General features: G+C 39.2%; 1 protein-coding gene across 1 annotated transcript; it reads right to left on the bottom strand.

Moving 5' to 3' along the window:
* Window positions 1-2,147: 2,147 nt before the first annotated feature.
* On the bottom strand, window positions 2,148-13,805 carry LOC113097733 (cAMP-dependent protein kinase type II-beta regulatory subunit-like). Its single transcript, XM_026262987.1, has 3 exons — window positions 13,435-13,805; window positions 3,417-3,452; window positions 2,148-2,296 (listed from the first exon to the last, which is right to left on the bottom strand). The coding sequence occupies exons 1-3, from the start codon at window positions 13,751-13,753 to the stop codon at window positions 2,148-2,150; spliced, it is 504 nt and encodes a 167-aa protein (XP_026118772.1). The 5' UTR covers window positions 13,754-13,805.
* Between the last annotated feature and the right edge of the window lie 194 nt (window positions 13,806-13,999).

Genomic DNA, 13,999 nt, shown 5'->3' with positions numbered 1-13,999 from the left:
AAATCCCCCCGCAAAGTCCCTCTGTTAAAAAAAAGGCATGTGCAGAAGAGGTTACATTTGCCAAAGAAACACATCAACTGGCCTAAAGAGAAATGGAGGAACATTTGTGGGACTGATGAGAGTAAAATTGTTCTTTTTGGGTCCAAGGGCCACAGGCAGTTTGTGAGACGACCCCCAAACTCTGAATTCAAGCCACAGTACACAGTGAAGACAGTGAAGCATGGAGGTGCAAGCATCATGATATGGGCATGTTTCTCCTACTATGGTGTTGGGGCCTATTTATCGCATACCAGGGATCATGGATCAGTTGGCATATGTTAAAATACTTGAAGAGGTCATGTTGCCCTATGCTGAAGAGGACATGCCCTTGAAATGGTTGTTTCAACAAGACAATGACCCAAAACACACTAGTAACGGGCAAAGTCTTGGTTCCAAACCAACAAAATTAATGTTATGGAGTGGCCAGCCCAATCTCCAGACCTTAATCCAATTGAGAACTTGTGGGGTGATATCAAAATGCTGTTTCTGAAGCAAAACCAAGAAATGTGAATGAATTGTGGAATGTTGTTAAAGAATCATGGAGTGGAATAACAGCTGAGAGGTGCCACAAGTTGGTTGACTCCATGCCACACAGATGTCAAGCAGTTTTAAAAAACTGTGGTCATACAACTAAATATTAGTTTAGTGATTCACAGGATTGCTAAATCCCAGAAAAAAAATGTTTGTACAAAATAGTTTTGAGTTTGTACAGTCAAAGGTAGACACTGCTATTTTTTTTGAACACACCCCTTTCAACTAATTGCCCAATTGCACAGCCTTAAGAGCGTGCATATCATGAATGCTGGGTCTTGTTTGTTTTCTGAGAATCTACTGAACCTACTGGTAACTTGTTTGCCACGTAGCAATAAAAAAATATACTAAAAACCTTGATTATTCTGGTTAGTCACATTGGACTGCTATTATTTTGAACAAAACTGTGTATATATATATATATATACATATAGTCCGGAAGATTCTCTTCATTTTAAAGCACTAAAAACACAAAAAAAGCGTGCAAAGTTGTCAGGGACATTATAATTGAGGATTTTATAGTATCTGATCACAATCTGATCTTATTTACAGTTTCTGTTCCTTACCAAACAAGTAAATTTTGCTCGGCTAAAAGATGGTTTCATCCACTAATGCCTAGGACACATATGGAGTTTAATGTGTCTTTTATGGAGATGTTGTAGTGTGCATCAGTTGTTGATAATGCTATCGGTGAAAGTCTTTCAGTGGGGATTTAAAAAAAACATCATACTGCAGATTCTGCTTTACTGAGAGTTTTTAACTATATTTTTATGGCAACCGAAGTGAAATTTAAAAAATGTTTTGATGGATTGCATTTTATCATTATTAATAATGAGACAAGTGCAGTGCATGATGGGAACTGATTTTGGTGATATGACTCTACATTTGCTTTTAGGTCTTACAGTGGTGTTTGATACAGCCAACCATCAGATTTTGATCTCACAGTTAGAAACGAAGTCTGTATTCGAAGTTATGCCTTTAATTGGATTAAGTCTTATTTTGAAGACAGAAGTTACTCTCTTCAAATGGGTGAAGGTATGTCAACATCAGCACCTTTATCTTGTGGTATTCCACAAGGATCTATTCTAGCACCAGTCTTCTTTTTCACTTTATATGCTCCTGTTAGGTCACACCTTGAGTAAATTTGGGGTGTCATTTCACTTTTATGTATCTCCCTCTGAAGCCAACTGCTTCTATCGCTGTAGAAAGGTTGGTGGAATGTCTTGGTGAGATTAAGGTATGGATGTCTGCTAATATGCTATGTTTAAATCAATCAAAACCCGAACTGATTTTAATCAGCCCTCCTGATTCTGTTGATACATCTAAAATGGAGTTGGGTGTACTATCCCCTTTCCGGACACATCAATTAAAAAAACTTAGGTAAAGTTTGTGATAGTGCACTGAAATTTGATTAACAAATAAATGAAACTGTCAAAATTAGTTTTTTGTCTCTTGTACAGCACTGTAAGTAAACATTGAATATTGAACAGACAGACACAGACACACACAGAGTCAGACACACACTCACTCACACACACACACACACCACACACACACACACACACACACACACACGTCTATATGAACCTGCTCGAGGGTTTAAACAGCAGTATGTCCTTGCAGGCCTCCTGTAGACGCTGACGCTGCTCATTAGTTTTGGGGTGAACGACCCTCGACTCGCTACCTTCGTCTTCATCTTCATCAGGGTTATACGGCTCCGCACACACTGGAGGAACACACACTCACACTCACATTACAGGAAACACAAACAACAGAAGGCAGCCGAGAGAATCAGTAACTAAAACCAAAAAAACACTTACATTCATTTACATTCCGAAGCAACATTCCTCATTTTAATTTAGATTAACTTGATGTACTAAAATAACTAAAACTGAAATAAAAACTTTGACATACTTTCTAAAAATGAATAAAAAATATATAATCAACTAAATTATTAAAGATGTTAATAAAATTAAAATGAAATCCTAAAATAAAAACAAATTATACAATTAAACTATTGGGGGGGGGGGGTGAAATGCTGGTTTTCACTCAATCTCCTGTTAATCTTGAGTACCTATAGAGCAGTACTGCATCCTTCATAACTCCAAAAGTCTTTAGTTTTATTATATTCATAAGAGAAAGATAGTCTGTACCGATTTTTCCCGGAAAAACACGATCGGCTGGAGGCATGACGTGTGGGCGGAGCTAAAGAATCACGAGCGCCAGTAGGCTTTTGCGTTGAGAGCGTTTGGAAACTGTGACATTACCGTGAGGAAAAAAACATCCAAAACAAACCATGGCTAACAGTCAGATTCAGCGTATATTTATGATCCAGAATCAGATCCAGAGGCTGAAACTGAATGAGAGCAGCAGCAGCAAGGACTCGCTCTGAGCGGGGCTCGAACCCGGGTCTCCGATGGGAGGCGGACGCACTAACAAAGAGGCAGAGATATTTGAAGCAGTTTTACTCACCGCCTGCGGTTCCAACACACGATCGTGACCCTTTTTCGTTGGGATTGCATCATCCTTAAGAAATAAACGATGTGCAAATCCGTCGTCAAACTGGGCCTTGTTTGTAAAACAAGCATCTTCGAAATGCAGGGAACAAACAAAAACACTTGCACAACTCCGTTGATGCTCTGTAAAAATAAACTCCATCCACTGGTCCCTTAATGCTGTTTCTCTTTTGGTAATCTGTGCAGGGTTGTCTTGCCCTGGCAACCAAAAACACACTTCTTTTGTGACATTTGGCGCCGCTCTCGCTCTGATCAGTGAAGTCTGTAGCATTTCACCCCCCCCTTTAAATATAATAAAAACTAAAATAATATTCAGACAAAACACTTTACCTGATACACGTCTGTTGCATTTACTGGGTGGAGGACCTATAGATTGAGATAAATACAGAAAGATAGACAATAGATAGATGGATGAATGGATGGATGGATAGATCAATAGACAGAAGATAGACAATAGATAGATACAGACATATAGACAGAGACAATAGACAGATACACAGACAGATAGACAGATAGAAAATAGACAGAAAGATAGAAAGACAGACAGACAGACAGAGAGACAGAACGATAGACAGACAATAGATAGATAGACAGAAAATAGAAAGACAGACAGACAGACGGATAGAAAATAGACAGATAGACAGAAAGATAGAAATAGACAGACAATAGACAGATGGACGGACGGACAGACGGATGGATAGAAAGATAGATAGATTGGATGGCTAGATAGATGGATAGATGGATAGATAGATAGATAGATAGATAGATAGATAGATAGATAGATAGATAGATAGAAAATAGACAGAGAGACAGACAGACAGACAGACAGATAGATAGATGGATAGAAAATAGACAGAAAGATAAACAGATAGACAGACAGACAGAAAACAGACAGACAGACAGAAAGATAAACCGATAGACAGATAGACAACAGACAGACAGACGGAAAGACAAAAAAACGGATAGACAATACACAGAAAGACAGCCAGACAGATAAGCAGACAGACAGAAAATAGACAGACAACAGACAGACAGACAAAGATAAACAGGCAGACAAATAGATAGACAGACAGACGGATAGAAAATAGACAGACAGACAGATAAACAGACAGACGGATAGAGACAGAAAGACAGATAGATAGATAGATAGATAGATAGATAGATAGATAGATAGATAGATAGATAGATAGATAGATAGATAGATGGATAAACAGACAGATAGACAGATGGATAGAAAATAGACAGACAGACAGACAGAGAGATAGATAGACAATAGACGGACAGATAGATGGATAGAAAACAGACAGATAGATAGATAGATAGATAGACAATAGACAGATAGACGGATAGAAAATAGACAGACAGACAGACAGACAGACAGATAGATAGATAGATGGCTAGAAAATAGACAGACAGACAATAGCCAGATAGACAGACAGATAGATAGAAAATAGACAATAGATAGACAGATAGATAGACAGACAGATAGAAAATAGACAGACAGAGAGATAGATAGACAATAGACGGATAGATAAATAGAAAAACAGACAGACAGACAGACAGACAGACAGATAGATAGATAGAAAACAGATAGACAGACAGATAGATAAATAGACAGATGGATAGAAAACAGACAGATAGATAGATAGATAGACAATAGACAGACAGAAAATATACAGACAGATAGACAGAAAATAGACAGGCAGACAATAGATAGATAGTAAGATAGATACAGACATATAGACAGACAGACGGATTGAAAATAGACAGACAGACAGAAAATAGACAGACAGATAGACAACAGACAGACAGACGTACGGATAGACGTACGGATAGAAATAGACAGACAGACATTAGACAGATAGACAGAAAGATAAACAGACAGAAAATAGACAGACAATAGACAGACAGACATAAAGATAAACAGACAGACAGACAGACAGATAGAAAATAGACAGACAGACAGACAGACAGACAGATAGATAGACACAGAAAATAGACAGACATTCTTTATTATTAATTGGTTGAATTATTATTAACTGGTTGATGGCTGTGCTGCGTTTGAGCTCCGTCACTGTATTCTTTTCATTGACTATTTTTAACTTAAAAATCTATTTTATACATCATCGTTTCCGTTTATATAACATGTGAATATATCCTCTATTGTATTCTACAACAAAATAATCAGAGCGCGTCGCTAACACTAGTTTTATTTTGATCTCCCGGATCCGCTATTAGCTTTTAGCCCGTTAGCATCAGCAAGCGTGGTTGAATTGCTAATACTCTATTTGCACACATTACCACTGCTGTACTCACTGTTACTTGCTTTAATGGCGGATGAATGTCTCCACTCTGTGCAGCTCGAGCTCGAGGCCGTGGGGAAGCAGATTCGCGACCTGGAACAGAGGCAGGCCCAGCTGAGAGAGCGGAGAGCCGCGCTGGAATCACCCCGGGCTGACGCTCACAAGTCCGGGGTAAGTATAGAGCGTGCTGTTAACAGTCCCACCACGTCTACTCCGTGTGTTTCTCTGCGCAGGCCCGGGGCACCCAGGACGCGATCTTCCCAGATGTCCTTCACTGCGACGCCGGGACACCACGGACCCTGGGTGCATCCACAGCGGAGGACACGAGCCGGGTCCCGTGCGACGACTTCTCCCCCTCCTGCCTTTGAGATCTCCATCCAGAACCGCTTCGCTCCCCTCCGCGAGACTGGACGCGACGCTGTGATCATCGGAGACTCCATCGTCCGACACGTAAGTGTTACGTTAGCCGAAGGTAAAGTGCACACTCATTGTTTGCCTGGTGCTCGTGTTCTCGATGTTTCTGCGCAGATACCCGTGATCCTAAAGGACGGCGAGAGCCCCAGAGCGGTCGTGCTTCACGCCGGGGTTAACGACACCACGCTGCGGCAGACGGAGACGCTGAAGAGGGACTTCAGGAGCCTGATCGAGACGGTTCACAGCACGACGCCCGCGGCGACGATCGTCGTGTCAGGACCACTGCCCACGTATCGACGAGGACACGAAAGGTTCAGTAGACTTTTTGCTTTAAATAAATGGTTGTTGTCATGGTGTAAAGATTAGAAACTGCTATTTGTTAATAACTGGAATCTTTTCTGGGAGCGTCCTAGACTGTTTCGCGCTGATGGATTACACCCCAGCAGAGTTGGAGCGGAGCTTCTCTCTGACAACATCTCCAGGACACTTCGCTCCATGTGACTAGTAAGACAATTCTCAGATAACTATTATGATGAGTTTTGTTAGATCACTCACACCAAAAGCAGTTATTGTAAATGAAATGATCACAGATAATAGTTTTGATTTACTCTGCTTGACTGAAACCTGGCTAAAACCAAATGATTATTTTGGTCTAAATGAGTCTACTCCACCAAACTACTGTTATAAGCATGAGCCCCGTCAGACTGGTCAACAATATATAGTGATATTCTCAATGTTACCCAGAAAACAGGATACAGGTTTAACTCTTTTGGAATACTTCTGCTAAATGTTACTCTGTCAGACATGCAAAAGAAATCTAATGTATCTCTTGCTCTGGCTACTGTGTATAGACCACCAGGGCCGTATACAGAATTCCTAAAAGAATTTGCAGATTTCCTCTCAGACCTTCTAGTTACAGTTGATAAGGCGCTAATCATGGGAGATTTTAATATTCATGTTGATAATGCAAATGATACATTAGGACTTGCTTTTACTGACCTAATAAACTCCTTTGGAGTCAAGCAAAATGTCACCGGGCCCACTCATCGTTTTAATCATACACTAGATTTAATTATATCACATGGAATCGATCTTACTGCTATAGATATTGTACCTCAAAGTGATGATGTTACAGACCATTTCCTTGTATCGTGCATGCTGCGTATAACTGATATTAACTATATGTCGCAGCAATGCCGTCTGGGCAGAACTATTGTTCCAGCCACCAAAGAAAGATTCGCAAATAACCTGCCTGATCTATCTCAACTGCTATTTGTACCCAAAAATACACATGAATTAGACGAAATTACTGACAACATGGGCACTATTTTCTCTAAAACATTAGAAGCTGTTGCCCCGATCAAATGGAGAAAAACTAACTTAGAAGTTTTTAGAATTGCATGGAAAAACAGTATGTCCAGCTATAGACAGTCTCTAAAAACTGCTAGGGCAGAGCATATACACAAACTCATTGAAAATAACCAAAACAATCCAAGGTTTTTATTTAGCACAGTGGCTAAGTTAACAAATTACCAGACGCCACCTGATTCAAATATTCCACCAACGTTAAACAGTAATGACTTCATGAATTTCTTCACTGATAAAATAGATAACATTAGAAATACAATAGCGAATGTAGATTCTACAGGGTCTAACACTTCAGTTTCATCCATCGCACCCAAAGATAAACTGCAGTGCTTTACAACCATAGGACAGGAAGAGCTAAATAAACTTATCACTGTATCTAAACCAACAACATGTTTATTAGATCCTGTACCCACTAAATTACTGAAAGAGCTGTTACCTGTAGCCGAAGAACCGCTTCTCAATATCATTAACTCGTCGTTATCTTTAGGACACGTCCCAAAACCATTCAAGCTGGCGGTTATCAAGCCTCTTATTAAGAAACCAAAACTAGATCCTAGTGTACTGGCAAATTATAGGCCTATTTCAAATCTTTCATTTATGTCTAAAATTTTAGAAAAAGTTGTGTCTGCTCAATTGAGCACTTTCCTGCATAAAAATGATCTGTATGAAGAATTTGAGTCAGGTTTTAGGCCCCACCATAGCACAGAAACTGCACTTGTTAAAATTACAAATGACCTGCTTCTTGCGTCAGATCAAGACTGCATCTCATTTCTAGTCTTACTTGATCTTAGTGCTGCGTTCGACACCATAGACCATGACATACTCATAGATCGATTACAAAACTATACAGGTATTCAAGGGGCAGGCTCTAAGATGGTTTAGATCCTACCTGTCCGATCGCTAACATTTTGTTTACTTAAATGGGGAGTCATCTCAATTATCATCAGTAAAATATGGAGTGCCACAAGGATCCATCCTAGGTCCCCTTCTATTTTCAATATACATGTTGCCCCTTGGTAATATTATTAGAAAATACGGAATTAGCTTCCACTGTTATGCTGATGATACTCAGCTATATATCTCAGATGACCAGATGAAACCTCCCAATTATCTAAGCTAACAGAGTGTGTTAAAATGTAAAAGATTGGATGACAAATAATTTTCTCCAATTAAATTCGGATAAGACAGAGATATTAATTATTGGACCAAAAAACACTACAACAGAATCTTGTAGATTACAATCTGCAACTAGACGGATGTACTGTTACTTCCTCTACAGTCAGAAATCTGGGTGTTATATTAGACAGCAATTTGTCTTTTGAAAATCATATTTCCAATGTTACAAAAACTGCATTCTTCCATCTTAGAAACATTGCCAAGCACGAAACATGTTATCTGTTTCTGATGCAGAAAAGCTAGTTCCAGCATTCATGACCTCTAGACTGGACTATTGTAATGCACTTCTAGGTGGTTGTCCTGCTTCTTCAATAAACAAGCTACAGGTCATCCAAAATGCAGCAGCTAGAGTCCTTATGAGGTCAAGAAAATATGATCATATTACCCCAATTTTACAGTCCCTGCACTGGTTACCTATTAAGTTCCGTATCAGTTACAAATTATCATTACTTACCTATAAGGCCCTAAATGGTTTAGCTCCTGCGTACCTAACTAGCCTTCTACCACGCTACAACCCATCACGCTCCCTAAGGTCACAAAACGCTGGACTTTTGGTCGTTCCTAGGATAGCAAAGTCCACTAAAGGAGGTAGAGCTTTTTCACATTTGGCTCCCAAACTCTGGAATAGCCTTCCTGATAATGTTCGGGGTTCAGACACACTCTCTCGGTTTAAATCTAGATTAAAAACACTCTCTCTCTCTTTCTCTTTCGCCAAGCATTCGAATAATGTATCTTTTTAATTGTGAGTGTAGTTGCATCTGATCAAAGGTGCATTTTTATTCATTAGCTTGGGTTAAACTCATTTTACTTTGTTGGATCAGCAGCTATGCTAATGATGTCTGTATTTTGTTTCTATGTTTTGCCACGGGATTCACATCCCGTGGTAACTAGGATTTACACAAGCTCCAGTCTGGATCCAGAACACCTGAGAAGAGATGATGCTGACCCTCAGAGGACCTCAGATGATGCTAACCCTGAATCAACAAACAGAACTAACAATTATTGCTAAATGTAATCATAACTGCATCATATAGTAACTTAATTGTGCACAAACTACTAGCTACTACTAAATATTGTAGAAACATAATTTTCTGTAAAGTTGCTTTGTAAACGATTTGTTTTGTAAAAAGCGCTATACAAATAAACTTGAATTGAATTGAAAAACAGACAGACAATAGATAGACAGAAAATACAGACAGACAATAGATAGATAGATAGATAGATAGATATATATATAGATAGATAGATAGAAAATAGACAGACAGACAGATAGACAGACGGATAGAAAATAGACAGACAGATAAACAGACAGAAAATAAACAGACAGACAGACAGACAATAGATAGACAGAAAATAGACAGACAGACAGACAGACAGACAATAGATAGATAGATAGATAGATAGATTGTGTAACAAGGTTCAACACAGTCTCAATAGGAAGGAAGAAGGCAGGGGTCGGCTTGTTGCTGGGACACTCGTTTATTCAGTAATACAAAATAAGAAAAACACGAATGCCCTCTGGGCGTAGACAGCAAACGATTGCTTAAACACGGTCAATAACTTCAATAACTTCAATAACTTTAAAGCACTGTTGTAGCTTCCCTAGTGGAGAACGAGGTCCCAGCGTGTCTCTCTCTCCTTCTCTCTGCGGTGACTCGGCTTATATCCGGTCTCTCCACGCCAATTACTGCAATCAAACACACGTGTTCGTTAATTGCATTTGACCTACTTACGCCTCGCTCTGCTCCCTCCCTCTCTCTCCCGTTGCGGATTCCGCTAAACCACGCCCCCCTCGCCACAGATAGATAGATACATAGATAGATAGATAGATAGAAAGAAAATAGACAGACAGACAGATAGACAGACGGATAAATAGACGGACAGAAAATAGACAGACAGACAGACAGACAATAGATAGATAGATAGAAAATAGACAGACAGACAGATAGACATACGGATAGAAAATAGACAGACAGACAATAGACAGATAGACAGACAGACAGAGACAGACAGATAGTAAGATGGATAAACAGACAGACAATAGATAGATAGATAGATAATAAACAGACAGACAGACGGATAGAAAATAGACAGACAGACAATAGACAGACAGATAGATAGACAGACAGACAATAGACAGACAGATAGATAGACAGAGAGAAAATAGACAGACAGACAGAAAATAGACAGACAGACAGACAGACATACAATAGATAGATAGATAGATAGAAAATAGACCGACAGACAGACGGATAGATAGACAGAAAATAGACAGACAGACAGACAGACAGACAGACAATAGATAGATAGATAGAAAATAGACAGACAGATAGACAGATGGATAGAAAATAGACAGACAGACAATAGACAGACAGACAGAGACAGACAGACAGATAGTAAGATGGATAAACAGACAGATAGACAGACAGACAATAGATAGATAGAAAATACAGATAGACAACAGACAGACAGAAAATAGACAGACAGACAATAGGACAGACAGACAGACAGAAAGATAAACAGATAGACAGACAGAAAATAGACAGATAGACAACAGACAGACAGACAAAGATAAACAGACAGACAGACATATAGAAAATAGACAGACAGACAGACCATAGACAGATAGATGGATAGAAAATAGACAGACAGACAATAGACAGACAGACAGACAGACAGACAGACAGACAGACAGATAGACGGATAGAATATAGACAGACAGAAAGATAAACAGATAGACAGACAGAAAATAGACAGATAGACAACAGACAGACAGAAAATAGACAGACAACAGACAGACAGACAAAGATAAACAGGCAGACAAATAGATAGACAGACAGACGGATAGAAAATAGACAGATAGACAGACAGACAGACAGATAGAAAATAGACAGACAGACAGACAAACAGATAGATGGACAGACAAATATACAGACAGACAATAGCCAGACAGACAGACAGACAGACAGATAGATAGACGGATAGAAAATAGACAGACAGACAGACAAACAGATAGATAGATGGATAGAAAATAGACAGACAGACAATAGACAGATAGACAGACAGACAGATAGACACACAGATAGAAAATAGACAGACAGACGGATAGAAAATATATAGATACAGACATATAGACAGACAGATGGATTGAAAATAGACAGAAAAATAGACAGACAGACAATAGATGGATAAACAGTCAGATAGACAGACAGACAATAGAAAGATAGAAAATAGACAGATAGACAGACAGATGCATAGAAAAACAGATAGAGAGACAATAGACAGACAGACAGATAGACAATAGACAGACAGATGGACAACAGACAGACAGACGAATAGACAGACAGACAGATAGATAGACACAGAAAATAGACAGACAGACAGACAATAGATAGATAGATAGATAGATAGATAGACAGACAGACCGATAGAAAATAGACAGACAGACAGACAGACAATAGATAGACAGAAAATAGACAGACAGACAGACAGACAATAGATAGATAGATAGAAAATAGACAGACAGACAGATAGACAGATGGATAGATAGACAGACAGAAAATACACAGACAGACAGATAATAGATAGATAGATAGATAGATAGATAAATAGATAGAAAATAGACAGACGGATAGACAGAAAATAGACAGACAGACAATAGATAGATAGATAGATAGATAGATAGATAGACAGACAGACAATAGATAGACAGACAGACAGAGACAGACAGACATATAGTAAGATAGATAAACAGACAGATAGACAGACAGACAGACAATAGATAGATAGAAAATACAGATAGACAACAGACAGACAGAAAATAGACAGACAGACAATAGACAGACAGACAGAAAGATAAACAGATAAACAGACATATAGAAAATAGACAGACAGACAGACAATAGACAGATAGATGGATAGAAAATAGACACAGACAATAGACAGACAGACAGACAGACAGATAGATAGAAAATAGACAATAGATAGACAGACAGATGGGTAGAAAATAGACAGACAGACAGATAGATAGACAATAGACGGACAGATAGATAGATAAATAGAAAGACAGACAGACAGATAGATAGATAGAAAACAGATAGACAGATAGATAGATAGAAAACAGGTAGACAGACAGATAGACAATAGATAGACAATAGACGGACAGACAGACAGATAGATAGATAGAACATAGATGGAAAGATAGACAGAAAATAGACAGACATATAGACAATATACAGATAGATAGATAGATAGATAGAAAATAGACAGACAGACAGATAGACAGACAAACAATAGACAGACAGACAGGAAGATGGATAAACAGACAGATAGACAGACAGACAATAGATAGATAGATAGAAAATAGACAGATAGACAACAGACAGACAGACAAAGATAAACAGACAGACAGACAGATAGACAGACAGACAGACAGACAGATAGATAGAAAATAGACAATAGACAGACAGACGGATAGAAAATATATAGATACAGACATATAGACAGACAGGCGGATTGAATATAGACAGACAGAAAGATAAGCAGATAAGCAGATAGACAGACAGACAGACAGACAGACAGATGGATAGATAGAAAGATAAACAGATAGACAGATAGATAGACAGAGATGGATAGAAAATAGACAGACAAACAATAGACAGACAGATAGACAACAGGCAGGCAGACGGATAGAAAATAGACAGACAGACAATAGATGGATAGACAGATAGACAGACAGATGCATAGAAAACAGATAGACAGACAATAGACAGACAGACAGATAGATAGATAGATAGACGGATAGAAAATAGACAGATAGACAGAAAATAGACAGATAGACAATATATAGATAGATACAGACATATAGACAGACAGACAATAGATGGATAGACAGATAGACAGACAGACAATAGAAAGATAGAAAATAGACGATAGATAGACAGACAGATGCATAGAAAACAGATAGACAGACAGATAGACAATAGATGGACAGAAAGATAGATAAATAGACAGATGGATAGAAAAGAGACAGATCATTAATCAGCTCATAACTAACAGATGATAAAACCCGGGAGTTCTGTGCCCACCTTTGAATGTAAAGTCATCTGGGAAGTCATCCTCCTCCTCCTCCTCCTCATCTTCATCTTCTTGGTGTCTTTGCTCCTCCTCCTCGTGTCTTTGCTCTTCCTCCTCGTCCTCGCTGGAGTCGGTGGGAGCGGAGTCCTGGTCGAAGGCCACGCCGCGGGTCACCGGAGAGCGGCTGAGACGGCTGGAGCTGCGCTGCTCCCTCAGACAGGTGAAGTACTGCACGGAGAACTCCAGCAGGTCCGCCGGCCTCCGCTTCAGCACCTCCAGCGTGTAGCTCTTCAGCAGCTCGCTCAGACCCGCAGGAACCTCCACGCTCATCCTGACTGACTAACACTCACACACAGTCCCAGCTCCAGAACCACTCTCAGTCTCCACCGCCGGCCACAGCTATCGACTCGTGACAGATCGACTGTGGAAAATATTGACTGTCCTCAAAAATATCATGACCACAGGACGCAGATCACAGCTTTTATCTTTCTTTTATTCTGCAGATTGAATCAACATATTCTTCTCAAAAGATTGTATTAAACATAAATGAGTCATTGAGAAGCGACTCAAGCTTTA

The sequence above is a fragment of the Carassius auratus genome, unplaced genomic scaffold (assembly GCF_003368295.1).
Source record: "Carassius auratus strain Wakin unplaced genomic scaffold, ASM336829v1 scaf_tig00216384, whole genome shotgun sequence".
Classification (NCBI taxonomy): Eukaryota; Metazoa; Chordata; class Actinopteri; order Cypriniformes; family Cyprinidae; genus Carassius; species Carassius auratus.
This window is presented reverse-complemented; position numbering and strand designations above follow the sequence as displayed.

Bases quoted from the DNA above. Each gene is read 5' to 3' on its own strand.
- LOC113097733 (XM_026262987.1), bottom strand. From the start codon at position 13,753: ATGAGCGTGGAGGTTCCTGCGGGTCTGAGCGAGCTGCTGAAGAGCTAC. The intron at 3,453-13,434 runs GTGGGCACAGAA...CTCAATCTATAG, and splicing joins AGATGACTTTACATTCAAAG to GTCCTCCACCCAGTAAATGC. The intron at 2,297-3,416 runs GTAAAGTGTTTT...GTGTTCCTCCAG, and splicing joins ATGCAACAGACGTGTATCAG to TGTGTGCGGAGCCGTATAAC.